The sequence below is a fragment of the Borostomias antarcticus genome (genome assembly GCF_949987555.1).
Source record: "Borostomias antarcticus genome assembly, chromosome: 4".
In the NCBI taxonomy this organism is placed as follows: Eukaryota; Metazoa; Chordata; class Actinopteri; order Stomiiformes; family Stomiidae; genus Borostomias; species Borostomias antarcticus.
The window spans coordinates 10,326,967-10,340,233 of record NC_140237.1 but is presented as its reverse complement, the minus strand read 5'-3'; the positions used below and the strand labels follow the sequence as shown (position 1 = coordinate 10,340,233).

The following is a 13,267-nucleotide window of genomic DNA, read 5'->3' as shown; positions in this document are numbered from 1 at the left end:
AAAGTAGGAACAAAATAAATCTGTTCTTTGCACCGTGACTGTAGAATGTGTCGTCTACAATCGAACCCCACCTTTCAGGCAGGCCGTCATATCCCGACACTAAATAGCAGCAAACGTCCCTCATAAATAAACAAAAATAAAAAAAGGAAAAACATAAATTAAAACGTTGATCTCTCATTTTCCCCCTGAAATGAGGGGTTTCCCCAAGTACAAAAGTGTTAAATTATAAATAAACTGATATTTACAAACTTGATACATAAAATTAGAACAAGATACACTTATTTAGTCGTCTTGCATAAAACTCAGTTTGAAAGTGCATCGTTTTTTGCGTCCCCCTCGCGCCCCCACCGTGCTGAGCTTCAGTCTATTTCGGAGTCGCTCAGATTCTTGGCAAGAAATGCGTCACCGTCATGGCCGGTGATACTCGGTTTCCTCTTTTTGTTTTACCGGTCTTGCTCAGTCCGATGAACATCCCGGGGTACGCCACCGACTCGTAGGCGTTGTAGTTATTCGCCAAGAGTTTCTCTTTGAATTTGCACTCGTTGCTGTAATGACCCTGAAATAGAGGAAATATTAACATTTAGAACCTTTTATTGTTTTGTTGAAGTAGCACTGAACAGTAGGCTAATATTGCACACGTTTAAGGGCTTACATATACATACATTTCTAATGATTCACCATTCACTCTTAAATAGGCCTAATTTAATTTCAAGTCGATTTCAATTATTTTGTTGGCCTCATTCTCGTGACATTAGGCTCTCATCTGTCTGCGTGGTTTGGAGTTTAAATCCATAAAGCTAGAGAAACAAAAAGTGGGAGAGGGAGAGTGTGTGTGTGTGCGTGTGTGCGTGTGTGCGTGTGCGTGTGTGTGTGTGTGTGTGTGTGTGTGTGTGTGCGTGTGTGCAGATGGGTGGGTGGTCTCTGGCCAGTTCATCTTTGCGCAGGGAAGGACAGTAGGTGCATGTGGTGGCTGGCAATGCGAGGAATGGAATGTGCAGTCTGAATGATCTACTGCGCTACCGTTCCTGGGTTTATCCGGTCTACAAAGAAAACACGGCCTGGCTCTGGAGGCATGCCATGACCCAGCCCAACAATGTGACGCGAGAGGGGTTGTCAGGGCCGCTGCGGTACCGCAGAGGGAGGGGTCGTTACAACTCAAGAGGTGATATGTCATCGAGAATGGCTACACCGATAAGAACATCTATACCAGCGGAAATCAACCGTAAATCATCTCGTACACTCACAGATCCGTAGAGCTTCCCTTTGTGGTTCATGGCCACGAATAGACTGCTCCGGACGCCGAATATTGTCACGATTCCCCTCTCCACCGGGGAGATCTCGAGCAGGCCTAGAGGAAGGAACACAAACAAACAACTATGTTCACAGCCCGAGCTCTCATACACCGCGCGTCACCATCTGCTTGGAGGCATGAGCATCCTCCTGCATGGGGACAGGAGTGAGCAGCACTGCACTGCTTTTACACCTCGTACACTACGGTGACAATCACATCCTGCGAGATCAACATACAGACTCGCGCTCATGTCTCACAGCAGACAGGTGGAACCACGCAGGTGAAGCGTTCCGGAGCTACAGACCCTCACGTCACCCGCAGTCATGCGCATCTGAGTCGGGAATGAAGCCCTGCTTTTAAATGTGTTTTTTTTATGACGACTATTAGCTTTTCAAAGATAATCTATGTAATGTATCTCCCTTGCATTTTATGTCGTGTCTCAAAATAGGCCAAGGCAACACAAAACAGCGTTTAAGTTGTCAGACAGGCCGCCGGTCCAGACCAGAGGCCTAACCCCCTGTCACACGCGGGACATGAAAGGCTGCACTTGCCATAAGACAAATAAATAACGACTGTTATTCTTCGTGTCTGCAAATGTCCTGGAGTATGGCAGTGTCTGGGGCAAACGTTAATTAGGTCGGTTGGGCCAGGGGGTTAATCTGCCAGAACGGATGGGTCTATCTCCGTACCTTGGACCTTGGCTCGGGTCCGAGCTGAAGGGTCTGGTTTCAAACACGGCTCTAAGGAGAGTGGAAAGCACCTATATGCCTAATGTTAGATTCCAGATGTGTAGTCCTATAGCTTAGAGCGGTGACACTATGGAGGACACTTGTTTACCATTTACTTGTTTACATATTAGCCTAGGCCTACATGTCAGGGAAAACAGAGCACAGCAATGCCTCATCTGAATGATAGGCTGTCTAGTTTTGATGAGAGAGGCCGTCCATTCAAGAGACGCAATTATGCTCTTTCAAGCCCACACATTGATAGGCTGCCTTTCAATTAACACTGATACACCTCTCTTCATACCAATCTCCTGATATTATAGCCTACATTATAGCCTACATTATGACAAAAAAAGTACCTCATGCGTATTTCAATAGCCTACATAAATAAACAGTCTATATGCTTACATAGCCTACATATAACATAATATAATTGTGCAACTTGATGGGAAGAACATATATTTGTTTAGGCAGAATGCAGATATTTACTTACTTAATATTATTTTTGATTATTTCTTTTTTTATATATAGCCTCTTAGAAGCTTTTATAAGCCTCGCAGACTTACTGTATCGATTTTCGTTGTGCACTCCTGTGATCCTCCCGTCGGCTAGAACTTGAATATGAAACCCAATGCCCACGTTGCAGTAAAGACGCCGTAGCCGTTTGATCCCCATAAGATAGTCGCTGTCCCGGTTGGTTTCTCCCTTCTCCCCAGGGATCCGAGCTAAAGAGCGCGAGTACAGGGTCTCCCAGTGCCGTTCCACCGTGCCGTTCCGTCTCCCCGGGAAGGGCGCAGCGCGCACCAGGCAGGCCATCAGCCCCAGGACCAGCACTGGCAAGAGAGCCGACCGAGAGGCCATCCTGAGCGACACGGCAGCACACAGTCTGTTAAGGGGCCTTAAGGGACTAAAAATATCTCCCCTGTGCCGGCCTTTACGTGGAACTCCGAAGAATAAAAAACGAACGAATAAAAAAGTCCAGCTACAAACGTTCATTCCAAAGCGAAGATGCGGTTTACAGTTGGAGAGACGATGATCCGTGGTTGATAGGACTGTCCATTCCCATGTAGCATGTACACATTCACGGGCAACTTGTTTTGAGTCCAAGGATAAGTTGAGAAGTGTTGGCCGTCTGGGTAAGCGCGGCTCAGCCATGCCGCTGCTCCCTCGCCGACGATATTTATATCTGCTGTTAAATTACATCACGACCAGCTCCTGCATCACGGGGCAGCAGCCTATTCTCAGCCACTCCAAACTCACGGAGACCACTAATGCGCGCACGTATATTCGGTGCCATGGGGGAGGGAGGGGGACATTTTAACAAATGTCAAAACTCAGCCTTCCCAGATAACGAAAACACATTTAACGATGTTTACTCTCGTTGAAGCAGCGCAGCTACGCTGTGGGGAGCTATTGAATAAGAATAATGGTCCTTATCTTACAGAAAAGTCAGGGTTTTGGAAACATAAGATAAAGACGTTGCAATAAGGTAGCTTTGTGTAAAGATCCCTTCGTTATCATAGTCTACATGGAATAAAATAATGTATGTATGAGAGGATGTAGAATCGGAAATAGCTAAGTTAACAGACCGCAGTGTCAGACAGGAGTGAACAATAACAGGAAAAAACAAAAGCTGAATTCAACGAATTGAAAAAGAACGACAACTAATAGGCTAGACTAGGACTTGTCGAAAAAAACCCGACCCCGGTTCTTAAAGAGAACAATGGTGAGACTAAATAGAATAGAAGGCTGATAGATGACCTCTCTGATAGTCTGCGCGGGGGAGATAATAGCATAAGAAGTTTGCTGTTCTGGTCTCATAATGTTTGATAGTCTGTCTGCTGTGGATGTGGTGACCCTCTGGCTGCACCGTGGTCACCAGCCTGTCCACCTGCTCCATTTCTCACACCGAGATGCTCAGTGAAAGATCTCATAATTAATTTCGTTGCTAGGCAAATAACCCATAAGGAAATCAATTAAACTGCTCACTGCATGGTGATATAACTGGGCTATATTACCATACCATAGTGATGTGGTTGGCAATGCAGGAGGTAAGTCAGTCGCTTTCCAATTTGTTTTTGAGCAATGATTAGCAGTAGACCTAATGGTAGCCGCACCCTACCCATATTTCGTTAGATGCCACGTTGGCTACCAATAATTTCAAATTATAAGACAGTCATTTAAATAGCCTACATAAATATAGGGTATAGAAAGGAAAAGTGGACTAGCCTATATAATCGAATCTCTCTTGGTCTAAAAAATGTCAATGATGTGCATGTTCATGTGCATTGCCTCTTAACATCACAGACGAAGCTGCTTTTAAACCTTTATTCGTTTATACCAGACACCACCGTATGTCACTGCCCTCTCTGGTCGCCTAATATGTACCAAAAGAGACAAAAAGCTTTGGAACTTCTCGGTGGGTCCCGGATTCGCTGATGATTCGCATGGAGACGTTTTCTCACGTTCACGTTTGGCTAATCTTCAATGTAGACCCACATTCCCATCTCTGCCGCCCAGCGGAGGTTTGAATGCTGTCAGGTCTGGAGAATCAACCTTTAGCCCGGCGACCCATCTAGCAAGGTTCGCCGCGTCACTAAATGCTGCCTGCTGATGGCATACAGGACGCGTCTGTTTCAGGCGGTTCATTTGATCTCTCTGCGTCTCGGTGTCAGACCTTAACTTGATCAAAAAGGTCGCTGGAGTGACATGTTGTTCTTGTGTTAGCAATCACTGAGCTAGATCAAGGAGTGTAATTTCCATGGCACGCACCGTGCTCAGACGCTGTGTGCTCATGCAAATTTGCACTTTGTTTTGTATACCTCCGATGTCTGATGTTTTGCCCTCCTGTGAATTACTCTCTCTCTCCCTCTCTCTCTCTCTCTCTCTCTGTCTCTCTTCCTCACTCTCTGTCTCTCTCTCTCTCTCTCTCTCTCTCTCTCCCTCTCTCTCTGTGTCTCTCTTCCTCACTCTCTTTCTCTCTCTCTCTCTCTAATGCGTTGGATCTGATGCCGCTCTCCATGGTACTGTACAGACATGCTGGATCATCAAACGGCGGTGCGGTGTGGGATAATTCACATGATTCAAGCTCGGTCTATTCATTCATTATTTGTTTTGTTTATCGATTGTTCGATTGATATATCGAATCTAATAACTAGCCTATGTTCTATCGTTTCTAATATAGGCTACTGTATTAAATTCCATCATGTAAAAGATATAGAGTGTAGGCTTATAGATCGATTTTGATTAAATCTTGAAGCTATAGCTTTTGTTTTTTTGTAGGCTAATTAGACATAACTAAATAGCCACGAATGCAATAATTCCACCTCAACGAAATGTAGCCTAATGTTTGATTTGATTTCATGTAAATGACCAAAATGCATGTTCCAGTGTTGGGATTATTAGCCTATATACAATTATTAAGTTAATTGTCTGTAAATCACAAAATGTAGGCTAGTCTTATATTTGGATCAAATTAGGCCTATAGCCTATCTTATTGAATATTTGTATGGGCAGTGTTTAAGTTTATTTCTTCTCCAATTGTGACTAAGCTCCATTAAATATTCACAACAAAATGCCACTTTGTAGGCTAGCTAATGTAATGGCTTGAGATGCTCAACTAAGAAAACATTTGGAGTGTCCAAGCATTACAGTCATTTAGCAGACTGCCTAGCGTAATGGTCGGTCAGTGTGTGCTTGTGTGCGTGCGTGCGTGCGTGCGTGCGTGTGTGCGTGTGGCTATATGGTCAGTCGTGTACGCGCCTGCAGATGGCACAGAGAAGACCTGTGCGCGAGGCATTCCTGACCACACCAGACACAAGGGCTAGGAGATCCTCAAGAGGGCCCGTCAGAGAGACCTGCGGTTGACTATTCCAAGTAATTAATTCACCTAGAGAGGGACAGGCAATACCCGCGGGAGGCATGGGGAAAGGCATCAGCAGCAGAAGCAAAAGCTGCCAAGCAACCATCATACTTTTTTCTGATATTAATTGAATTAGATCACATTCCCACACAACTCTGCATGACTTTCTAATGTTTTTGGGGGGCATAGCCTACTCATTGTGCAGTTTTAATTAATGAAAAACGTTTCCGTATAATGATAGATTGTATACTTCACTGTGTGTTTTGTGTTATCAGGCAACCGATACCTACCGACCCCTAGGGTGCACTGTCTACAAGTTAACGCCAGCGCCTCGCGGGCTCCCGGGACGCCTCCTGTTACCTGTAGTATAGGGCTGAGCTCGCTCTGTCGTTAGTGGAACACAATGCCCTCAATCGCTGTAGGCCTATGTCATTATCGGGTTTTAACTTGCCGTTGGCGCGTCCACTGAGAGAGGGAGGGAGAGTTGGCACAGCGCGCTAATGAGCAGCTCTCCCCTTGACGTGGCGACAGACACACACATCATTGTGTCGCGCGGGTCAACAGAAGACGCCCGCCCGAGACCTCAAGATGCAAACACTAACTAGCGAGCCTTTTGTTGACTCGTCTGAACCGATAAAAGTCGGTCGTCTGAACGCTACTGAACTAATAAGTCCCGAGGCTCTACGGGTTTGCGCGCGCAGCGGGGAGCAGGAGAGTCCATGATCTATGTGGGAGCCGCAGGCTAACCTCAAATTTAAATGTGATGAGATTATCTTCAGATCTTTAGTTTAAATCACACGATTGTAGATCTTATCTTCTCTTTGAATCTAGATTCTAATTGAAAGGCTGGATGTTTTGTCATATGTCATGTGCTGTCTAATAGGCTATGTGGTCGTTTCATTCATAGCTATTCAATGAACAACAGAAATATATGATTGAACAACAGAACTAGGAGTGGAACTAGTTGTCATAATAATTGTGTCACTGCAGAATCCCAGCAGAATCCAATATTGTCATGAAGTGAAATTGATCCTCGCCATCTCCCATCACTGTTCAATGACGAGGTCACAGTGATGATGGATTTATTATGTAATCCTTGTCAAATGCTCTCCTGGGGGGATATTATCATTAATGTCCATCAACCAGCGGATATTGCATCTGAATGTAAGGTTTATTGTCCTCAGATAAACTTTATAGGTCGACAGCAAGACTGAGAGGGGTAGGTCCTGTCCGGACTGATCTGATCGCGCTATAGGAAGAGATTCAGCTGATATAGGCCTAGTTGAAAATAAGGCAGCGGGGACACAAAGGCTATGATTCAAGTACTTCCACTTATCTGAAGTCCCGCATTCCTGTTGAGTAATATTAGAGTTTGGCATTCATAACTAACTATAGCAACGTGTTACACTTTCTATGACACAGTTTCTTTTTTTCAGGAGGGTAGGTTTTGTTTATTGGATCCTAGGCTTTGGTCGGTGTTTTAGAAAAAGCAGATAGGTCTCAGGCGACACCGCTTCCCAGGTCTCCCCCGGGACGGCCCATTGTGGCTCTCAGGAAGCTTTCAGCCCCTTCAGGTATAGAATATCAGCGCTTTCTACCCTCCTATAGACGGCCGCTACACAGCTAGGCCGAGGTGGGCTCTCCCAAACTCACAAAAAGTCACTCGCAGATTCAGAATACTGACTTGGGGTTAAAAAACTAACGCTTTATTTGGACAAGTCAAGCCTGAAAATACTCTTAATTAAACGAACCTTTGAACACACGGTTCATATTAGAACCTACACTGTCCGTAAGGTTCCTATTTGAATCCCTCATGAACTCCTTATAAAGTCAAAAATAAGTTGTGTGATGGAGGTTTGTGTGTTTTCCAGGGTAATGGACCATTAGACCAGAGGCTTCTCATTGCTCGAGGGCAGCTGAATGGGGCCTCGCCAGGTCTCAGGACACACTACCGCACCACCAGAGCAAGGTTACAAACCACCCCAATTACAGTTTAATTTCAAGATAAGTGAAAAAGATTTGAGGGAAAATGGACAGGGTTGGGCCGTTTCATGAAGGGAAGGGCTGCACAGTTTAACCCAGGAACCATGCAGTGGTGCAGTCAGAAGAATAGACCTCCCTTGGGCACACACTTCTCTCTCTCTCTCTCTCTCTCTCTCTCTCTCTCTCTCTCTCTCTCTCTCTACTCTGCCAGTTAACTCATTCATTTACTGCACCTCATAGAATGAGAGGTTGTTGGAGAAACACTACAGCACAACACATTCTATTCTGAGTAATCAATATTTAATTCTTTATTTCCAACCTCTGCACTCTAAGAATTACAGATAGATGGTTGAGACGGGTACAAGTTACCCGTGTGTGTGTGTGTGTGTGTGTGTGTGTGTGTGCTGAGGTGATGTGTGTCAGTTTGGACCCAGTCTGCACTAGAGATCCTACACACAACCTAGCAAGTCTGAAAGACCCTGGAAAGGAGATAAGAGAGGGAAGTCATCATGAGAGGAGAAGAGGGGAGTCTCAAAAAGAGAGGAGAGAAGAGGAGCCTGGCCTAGTGAAGGCAGCTGGTAGGGCACCCCTAACCCTGGAGACCACCCCTAACCCTGGAGAGCACCCCTAACCCTGGAGACCACCCCTAACCCTGGAGACCACCCCTAACCCTGGAGACCACCCCTAACCCTGGAGAGCACCCCTAACCCTGGAGACCACCCCTAACCCTGGAGACCACCCCTAACCCTGGAGAGCACCCCTAACCCTGGAGAGCACCCCTAACCCTGGAGACCACCCCTAACCCTGGAGAGCACCCCTAACCCTGGAGACCACCCCTAACCCTGGAGACCACCCCTAACCCTGGAGACCACCCCTAACCCTGCGGCGGACATGAGCCCTCTGTAGCCTGGTTACCAAACACACACTCACACACAGAGTATCAGGTAAGTAAGTTTTATATATATGTTCTCTGTTGAGTTGTTCTATGTGAATCAGTCAGCAACAAACAGTAATGTCTTGACTCCTCAGACCAGCTCAGACCACTCTAGCTACAGTAGAGTGTACAATTGGTGAGTGAAAACTATTAAACATCTACATCATCATCGTTCATGTAGGAACAATCTCATCAACAATATCAATAACTTAAAAAATACAACAACAAATAAATATTCATATCATTAGTAAATATACACATACTCCTCAGATAGTAAACTATCACATCACATTAAAAAAAAAAGTGTTCCCATATTGGATCTGGCTTCCTATGAGTTACGATCATTGACAAAGTGCTTTGCTGTGTTGTACCACCTGTCTAATACACTCTAAAAACAAAACGTGCTATAATAGAACATTCAGCACTATAAGGTACTATTTGGAACACTAAATGGTTCTTTTCTGACCTGAAATGGTTCTACAGAGAACCTTACACACCTGAAAGGGTTTGTATAGAACCTTTTTCAGAGAGTTCTTCTTACTTGTTACACAGGGTTCTATATAGTACCCTTTTGTTTTTAGAGTGTAGGCCACACTCTCTCCAGCCTGTCTGGTACAGTAAAGGTACACTCAGAAAACAGGTGCTAACTAGAACCATTTGAAGTTCTTCAGTTGTCCCTGTATGGGAACCCTGTATGAAAAAAACATGAAAAAAAAAAGTTTTGTTTCCAGCTAGATCTCTTTCAGCAAGCAACGATTGTAGCTAGAACCAAACAAAAAAGCATAACAAAAATTCAGAGGGTTCTCTTACAGGTACAACTGAAGAAAGGGTCCTAATCTTTATTTTTGAGAATGTATTTGTAAGCACTTGTAGGATGTCTAGATCTAAATAATTTACCATGTTTAAACTGTTGATAAATGAAACACGATATCAAGGTTACTGTACATGCTAATATACATGACTGGTATGTCAACAGAAACTCAAGAGCTACTCATCATTTTCTTGGACATACCTGTAGAGATAAGAGAAGAATTATGTATACATATGTCCAGCTGTGTTGACTATGGTCCCATCAGAGCGTTTCTATGTACACAACAAACACCAGTGTCACATCAAAGTGTCTCTGTGAGGCTGTCAGAAGATCTAACCATGGGTCTGTGGTCTGACAGCCAGTCTGCTACAATTTCTGGAGCTCAGTCTTCTGCAGCTGTCTGTCTGTCTGTCTCTGTGTGTGTCTGTTCCGGCCTCGATAGAGGGTTGTGGTCAGGACATGTCCAGCAGAAACACACATACAGTACATACGGCTTACAACACCGGTCCAAGATGGATGCCCCCCCCTCCTCGAGAGGCAGATGTGTCCGTTCTATTTGCCATGAAATGATGTCCCTCTCTGGGATGGTTAGGAAGGTCAGGGGTCAGTCGTCAGGCCTCCTGGTGCGGCCTTTCCTGCCGCGGTGCCTCCTCCTCCGCCTCTCTCCGTGGCCCCCAGGGGGCCTCTTCTGGCCTTCCTGGCTCTTGGGCCTCTCGCCAGTCTGGCTGGCCGGGTCTCTCTGGCTGTCCCTCTGACTGTCTCTCAGCCTCCTCACCATCTCATAGTCCTTGTTCCCCAGGACGCGAGGCAAGAACAGCGAGGCCTTGTCTGTGCTGCGGGTCTTGAAGCCCCTGCGCGGCCGGCCCTTGCCGTTGATGGATACATACCACTGCCTCTTGGCACTGGCCCGGCGCTTGGCCCCACCCCCGCCAGCAGCTGGTTGGACAGTGGAGTGGTGGCGAGACGCATAGGTGTTGTAGCCCAGCTCGTGGATCCGCTCCACAAACTCACACTCCTGGTTGAACACATCCTGGGAGAGGCCAGAGGGACGGGGCAGAGGTCAGTCACACAGATATAGACGGGTCACTACATTCCTATCGCTGGCTAGTTACAGGCTGTCCCTCCTCTATGGTGGTGTACATGTGTGTATCACAGGCAGTCTTTATGTCTCTGTGTGAATGTGTCTTTAGTCTTGCTACTCAAATTGGCTTCAAATATGCAATATTTTCCTTCTTTTGTAACATTGTTATAGACAGTTTTCAACTTATATGACACTCTTTGTGATAAGTCTTTATCCATAATTCTTCATCTCTCTCACTCTCCCTTTCTCTACACTCAAACCACAGCCTATAGTGATGGAATGAATGACAAACTAGAGCGCTACCACGTTTCTGTGTGTGTGTGTGTGTGTGTGTTTGTGTTCGGCAGTGAGGGGAGCGGTTGCTTCTGCCATACAAGGCCACTATCAGATCAGATGAATGGGGAAATTTCTAAGAATCGGTAGAAATTTGGGTGCGCTCGTTATGCAAGATAAACACCACAATGGCCTGATGGAATCAAATAGCCATGCGCGTGTTACCGGAGCCCTCTCATACATATCTCGAGCTTTTACTGGACAGATGTGACGTAACACTCACCGAGGCGTAGAGGCGTCCTTTATCGTTCATGGCCAGATATCTACCGGAGAATATCCCCTTTATGGCGACCACTCCCACATCCACCGCCGTGATCTCCATGATACCTGCGGAGAAATAATGTTACAGGTTATAATGGGAACAGACAGTGATCATTATTATAAATTAAATAAATAAATAAAAATACATTGAGCCTAATAGAGTAGGCTATGATCATGTCTCTCATGTATTTTGATCTGATATAGCCTATTAGGCCTATAGTAGAAGAATAAACTTTGGTAACAGGCTTATAGACCGTATAATTTTCACTTCTTTAAATTTAACAGTTCATTCAAATAGAGGCAAAGTGATAATTAAACTGAAACTGTTTTGTTCTTTTTTGTAATCCCGTTAGAAATTAAAGCTAGACTGTGAACAATTCAGATGAATAAATTAAAAGCGGACAGGATTTTAAACAGGCCTGCAATTGTAGGCTATATAGCCTATGAGTATTTTCCCTGAGTGATTAGTCTGAGACTAGCCAGAGGTTTCGGACGTCCTAATCGGCCTTGATTAGATGAATACATCCGTTTGGAGCAGCTATTGTGTCGCCAAGCCTGTTCATTCTGACGTTCATATGGAAATGAGGCTCTTCTCTGTGTTTGCGTTTGTCTAACGGCCGCTCCATAGCCGGGGAAGTGACTGTGAAGCGATTGAATAATCACTGATGATGAGTGTCAGATGCACTAATACACACAGACGAAATGAAACCATCTATCTGGTTCAAATTCTCTGAAATGTGATTAGATGTTGAAGAGTGTTGAGAGAAGAGTTGGACGTGGTAATGTTGCTGTGGTGTGCCAGCGCGTCACCTATGATATAGGCTAGGCTGCTCCATAACATTGTTTATTATAGAGAGCGTGCTTGACCTATAGGCTATTTTAAACCCCCGTTTCCCACTCAGCCAAATACACATCTGAAGGTCATAGAATGCACCCCGGGTGTGAAGCTACACACACTGCAACTCCTTAAACACCGATGGTGTGCTGTTAAACCAATAGAATAGTAATACAAATAACCATGCAACAAGTGAAATGGCGGTATTTTATCCTCTAAAATCACCATGTTCTAAAGTCTTTGAAAGTTGAACGTAGGCTATAGGCTACATTTCGTCTGCCCGCATGCAGACACGTTTCTTGTGTATTTTAGGCTATCCATAAGTAGGTCCTATAGGCTGCACATTACATTATGACACAGACGAACAAATTGGAAACTACTTACTGTAGGGGTTATTTTCTTCCAGAGAGCCGTCTATTTTCCCGTTTGGGTGAATTTGCAAATGGTACTTAGTAGCACAGTAAAGTTTTCTGCGTCTCGGCGCTCCCCCGAGGTGCTCGTAGACTCCGCCGCGTCCCCCAGCATCGCGCCGCTGTCTCGGGTCACACGGCTGGCCCCGGGCGCACGGGGCTCGGGAGATCCGGGCGAACCGCGGAGACAGAGAATCCTGCTCGCTTTGGTCCAAGAAACTCAGCAAAAAAAGGAGCTGTATTATAACCATTGTGACATGGCCAGGTGTGAGAAGATTCGTGCGAGAATAGAGAGAGGTGGCACTTGGGGTCCCATTAATGAGTTGTCGCTCTCCTCCGCCGTAGTGGCAAAACGCAGTGTTCCTGTCCACAAAACATTGGCGAGCTGTCCCGCTGCCTCCGTCTATCTGCGGTGGTCCGGTGGAGCCGTGGTCATCGGTGGGGGCTTGCGCGGTGACAGCAGCGTGGATCTGTCGCGGTGGGTGTCATGGGTCCTCTGGTCTCCTCACTGCTGGCTGTGGACCTGTGGATCTGGCTGGAGGCTGGAGGCTATCGTGAGATTTCGCTGATCGGCAGTGTGCACAGATATAAAAGAAGCTCGCGGCGACAATAGGCTGAACTCCGACCAATTGACAAAGGAGAGGGGGAGGCGACAAGGTATCTGCCTTGTGTGAACCAAGAGAGTGCGGCGTGGATGAAATTACACAGCGCTACACATACTGCGGAGCACCGCATCACAAA

General features: G+C 45.7%; 2 protein-coding genes across 2 annotated transcripts; both read right to left on the bottom strand.

Annotated features, from left to right (window-relative positions):
* Positions 1 to 379: 379 nt before the first annotated feature.
* On the bottom strand, positions 380 to 2,877 carry fgf4 (fibroblast growth factor 4; the record flags this gene model as incomplete). The annotated part of the gene is made up of 3 exons (XM_084437171.1): positions 380 to 556; positions 1,245 to 1,348; positions 2,583 to 2,877. 3 exons carry the CDS (start codon positions 2,875 to 2,877, stop codon positions 380 to 382), a joined length of 576 nt encoding a protein of 191 aa, XP_084293297.1.
* A 7,333-nt stretch (positions 2,878 to 10,210) lies between these two features.
* fgf3 (fibroblast growth factor 3) lies at positions 10,211 to 12,777 on the bottom strand (the record flags this gene model as incomplete). Its single annotated transcript, XM_084437308.1, has 3 exons — positions 10,211 to 10,636; positions 11,244 to 11,347; positions 12,501 to 12,777. 3 exons carry the CDS (start codon positions 12,775 to 12,777, stop codon positions 10,211 to 10,213), a joined length of 807 nt encoding a protein of 268 aa, XP_084293434.1.
* Between the last annotated feature and the right edge of the window lie 490 nt (positions 12,778 to 13,267).